This window comes from Nansenia antarctica, assembly GCF_963989245.1.
Source record: "Nansenia antarctica genome assembly, chromosome: 18".
NCBI lineage: Eukaryota > Metazoa > Chordata > Actinopteri > Argentiniformes > Microstomatidae > Nansenia > Nansenia antarctica.
Genome location: NC_137691.1, coordinates 95,001 through 100,000, shown reverse-complemented (window position 1 = coordinate 100,000; position 5,000 = coordinate 95,001). Strand labels below are relative to the sequence as shown.

General features: G+C 43.3%; 1 protein-coding gene across 1 annotated transcript in view; it reads right to left on the bottom strand.

The window, feature by feature from the left end:
* mybl2b (v-myb avian myeloblastosis viral oncogene homolog-like 2b) overlaps positions 1–5,000 on the bottom strand; it is a gene marked incomplete at both ends in the record, with an annotated part of 19,273 nt that overhangs the window by 11,095 nt on the left and 3,178 nt on the right. The window contains 3 exons of the mRNA XM_080548461.1: positions 2,101–2,145; positions 4,309–4,438; positions 4,919–5,000. The exon at positions 4,919–5,000 is cut by the window's right edge and continues 139 nt beyond it. Of these exons, the coding sequence (XP_080404587.1) occupies positions 2,101–2,145; positions 4,309–4,438; positions 4,919–5,000 (257 nt within the window). The remainder of the gene's footprint in view (positions 1–2,100; positions 2,146–4,308; positions 4,439–4,918) is intronic.

Genomic DNA, 5,000 nt, shown 5'->3' with positions numbered 1-5,000 from the left:
TATCAACGACCTACCATCTGTCTGCCCAGAAGTGCATCACCATGGTTACAGTACAGAGTACAAATGTACACTGATGACACTGTTTTATATGTACATGACAAGAACACACACCTGGCAGCTGCCAAACTTAGCTCTGCTATGGAAAAGGTCACCAAATGGCTCAACAGCTCAACGTTAATAAAACTGTAGGAATGTTCTTCTCCAAACAACACAATATGACCACGGCAAACATAACCATTTCAGGGCAAAACATTAGTATAGTTCCGTCGTTCAAATATTTAGGGATCATCATTGATTCAAACCTGACTTTCAAAGAGCACATCAAGAAAGTGTCTGGTAGGGTGAAGTTTGGCCTGGCAAACTTCAGGTACATCAGAAGCTCACTGACCATGAGTGCTGCCAGACTATACATGGACGCATCAATTATGTCGCACCTCACATATTGTCTGACAAGCTGGGGCCATGCATACAGCACTTCCCTAAAGCCACTAGCCACCCTATACAAGCGGACCCTTAAGGTCATGGACCAGAAGCCCAACAGCACACACTACTGTACCATCCTAGACAAATGTAAATACCTTAGCTGGGAAGACACCATCAAATACAAAAACATCTGTCTCATCCATAAAATTCTGCATAACAAAGCTCCTCCCCCGCTTAACTCTTTCATAAACCAGCGTGACCACAGCTTACGGCCCACCAGAAGCACCTCTCGTGGCGACCTTATAGTTCCATTCAGGAAAAGCACCTTCAGTAAGCAATCCTTCTCAGTGATAGCAATAGAAAACTGGAACTCACTACCCAACCAACTCAAAGACATCCATACTTACTCCACCTTCACAACACACATGAAAGCCTGGCTGACACAGAACTATACTTGTCCTCATTAATCCCTCTCTGTGCTGCCTCTCCATAACGCCTTTTTTGTATGTTTTGTTTTGTTTAATGTTTAACTGTTTAACTGTTTGTAAGTGCTTAATGTTGTGTGGCCTGTAATTGTCCTGTGGCTTCTATGTGCTTGAAATGTCGCTGCTCCCATAAGTGTGTATGTGGTGTTTGTTGTAGCCCCTTCAATCACCTCAGCTTGCTTACGTGTGTTTTTTGTCAAGTGTGATGTTGGGGTACCTTGTCTCAGCCACGTGTTCTTAGAATATTTAAATGTTTTATTTTAACTAATGACGTTACTTTTCAGGATGCCATGTTGCAACTGGCCGGGGACTTCAGCTGAAAATTAGCCGACTAGGCTAACGCTGCCTTTTTTACTGTATTTTATATGGTTCATGTATTTGGATTGTCCTCGATATAATAAACTAATAAACTAAACTAAAGAACACGACCTGTCAAACCTGCACAGTGCCGACTCTCAGAAACCTGTCTTCCTTATTCCGTTATCATACCAATAATATGACGCCAATATACTACTTCCCCTCCTCCACTTCCCCCTCCTCCACTTCCCCCTCCTCCACTTCCCCCTCCTCCACTTCCCCCTCCTCCCCCACGCCCTTTTCACCAGCTGCACCCCGCCTCTGGAACTCTCTCCCTCAGCCACTCAGAGACTCACCCTCACTCTCCACTTTTAAAGTTAAACGGAGGGTTTGTAATCAACAAAAGTTGGCACACCTGTAGGAATTGTTGGCATCAACTGTCAAGGCTTCATTCACTTCCATTGCTGCTGTTAACCCATTATTACCCTAACCCTAACTGTTAACCCATTATTAACCTGCTGTTAACCCATTATTAACCCATTATTAACCCTGTTAACCCATTATTAACCCTTTGCTGCTGTTAACCCATTATTAACCTGCTGTTAACCCATTATTAACCCTGTTAACCCTGAAATATAAATAATGTTTCAGTTTTTGGTAACCTCTGACCTCTGACAAGTTTACCGCTCACGTTTGTTCCATTCCAGGTCCTAACCCAGGTAACCCTTCTAACCCTCTGGACATGAACCTCTAACCCTCTGGACATGAACTGCTTAAACTTAATAAAAACTGGAAACATGTAGGTGTTCTAAAACGTTTGCCCGGTAGCGTAACCCTAGGTAACCCCAACCCTGTTCTCATGTTAGAAGCAGCAGAGTGGCGTTGGTCTTCTTACCTGTCCTGCCTCCCGGTCCACACCGCCGTCAGAGCAAAGCTCCGTCTGGAGAACAGATGACAATCACATTTGATTTATGTTTATTTCAAATATGTGCAAAACAAAATAAAGCAACAATACGTAATATAACGGAAAACAAACACAAAACGTAACAGAATAAAAACTAGTAGAACATTTAAATAAATGTCTTTCTTTTTTCCCCACATATTCGAAAAGGAGTGGTACAACTATAACTAATAAGTACAACTTATACAAGCCCCTCCTCCTCCTCCATAAACCATAAAGATGCTTCCTGTTCAATTGAATACAGTAAACACATACGGTACATCATACATGTATGTATATGTGTTATATATATAACATACTGATATAATCTCATCATATATACAGATACTGCTACCCAGGAGGCAGAGGAACCCACCTGTCACCTGTATGATGTCACCTGTCAAGTCAAGAGTCAAGAGTCAAGAGTCACTTTATTGTCCCATCACTGGGAAATTTGTATTGGGCTTACACCCCACAGCAGCCAACAAAGAGCAACAGACAATACAGGATATTAGCACACAAACAGAAGGCAGACCTGATTAAAACAAGAGTGGAAATAAAATGATAAGCAAGATAAGTTACATTCATCTGGTGCAGTTTAAAAGTTTAACAGAAACGGGAATAAAAGAATTTTTAAATCTATTTAATCTAGCGCGGGGGACTCTGAACCTCCTCCCAGAGGGCAGCAGTTCATACTCTGCATGTAGGACATGGGAGGGATTCATGAGAATTCTACTAGCCTGTCTGAGAGTAGCCTGTTCAAAAATAGACTGCAGGGATGAGTGGTCTTTCACCCCTATGATCTTCCATGCAGTCTGTATCAGTCGGACCAGTTTGGACCTTAGTTTTACAGATAGGTTACCAAACCAAGATGTAATGCCGTATCTGATGAGACTCTCTAAGACAGACTGGTAGAAAAGTAGCATAAATTTTGGGTCAACACCATGAACTCTAAGGCGGCGTAGGAAGTGTAGTCGTTGTTGTAATCTGCTACAAAGGCTGTCTACATGAGTGCTCCAGGTGAGTGAGTTATCAATGAAAACCCCAAGATATTTGTAAGAGGCGACCTGAGAGATGGATTGTTTGTGGATGACCACAGGCCTGTGGTCCCCAACACCTCTGGGGTCGAACACCATCTCCTCAGTTTTCTTAACATTTAAAACCAGGCAGTTAACATCACACCATTTAACAAACCTCTGGATTTCAGAATAATAGTCATTTAGGTCACTGTCCTTTTTGATTAAAGCAAGGATGGCAGTGTCATCCGAAAATTTTATGATGCGGTTGCTAGGGTAGGTGCTTCTGCACTCGTTTGTGTATAAAGTAAAGAGCACGGGGGAACTGACTATACCCTGTGGAGCACCAGTGCTTATGGTTCTGGGTTCCGAAAGAGTGCCATTAACACTGACCCGCTGTGTGCGGTTAGTTAAAAAGGAGTGATACCATTTTATAATGAGGGGGGGGACATTAAGCCCATTTAACTTCTCAATTAAAAGGTGCGGCTGTATCGTGTTAAAAGCAGAACTGAAATCAACAAATAGGAGTCGGACATAGTAGGTAGGGTCCTCTAAGTGCTTAGATATGAAGTGCACCATGGCTGAGGTTGCATCATCTGTGCCTGTGTTACATCTATACGCAAACTGAAAAGGATCCAGAGAGCAACTGACTGCATTTTTCACTTTACATATAATGAATTTTTCAAAACATTTCATTACAACAGATGTCAAAGCGACTGGTCGCAGGTCATTATTTTCCTTGCAGCTAGCCTTCTTAGGAACAGGAATAATGATAGCGTCTTTCCAGATGGACGGAACCTGCTGACCTGTCACCTGTATGATGTCACCTGTATGATGTCACCTGTCTACTGTATGATGTCACCTGTCTACTGTATGATGTCACCTGTCTACTGTATGATGTCACCTGTCACCTGTATGATGTCACCTGTATGATGTCACCTGTCACCTGTATGATGTCACCTGTATGATGTCACCTGTATAATGTCACCTGTCTACTGTATGATGTCACCTGTATGATGTCACCTGTATGATGTCACCTGTATGATGTCACCTGTATAATGTCACCTGTCTACTGTATGATGTCACCTGTATGATGTCACCTGTATGATGTCACCTGTATGATGTCACCTGTACGTTGAGAACCCACCTGCGCGTCCTTGCTGCGGGCCAGCAGGTCCTGGTGTTCTGTGTGCCTCCAGGTTACGCCGCTGTAGAAGCCCATCTCCACCTTCCGCTTGATGGTGGAGTTCCAGTGGTTCTTCACAGCGTTGTCTGTTCTGTTACAGACAAGGTCAAAGGTCAATTCAAATGTTTTTAGCTCTGTATGTTGTTTACATGTCTGTATGTTGTTTACATGTCTGTATGTTGTTGACATGTTTACCATTCAGCAGACGCTTTTATCCAAAGGGATTTACAAGATTAGAGATTACAGGGTTACAGTGTCCCTGGAGTAATTTAAGGGCACACTAGTGGTGGTGTTCCCCAGGTGGGGATTTGAACTCATGACTTTCTTATCACCAGTCCAACTCACTATCCACTAGGCCAGGCCGCCAAATACACAGAGGTCTGTATGAGTTCTCTCTCTCTCTCTCTCTCTCTAACTGTTCTGACTGATCCTGGATGTTCTTGTATAAGAGCTGTCTTAACAGCTCTGCTGTTGCTGTGTATCTGTTGTTGTGTATCTGTTGTTGTGTATCTGTTGTTGTGTATCTGTTGTTGTGTATCTGTTGCTGTGTAGCTGTTGGTGGTGTATCTACCTGCCAGGGAGCAGCTTGGCGATCTCCGCCCAGCGGTTTCCCAGGGAGCAGTGGGCCTTGTAGATGACCAGGTCCTCCTCCG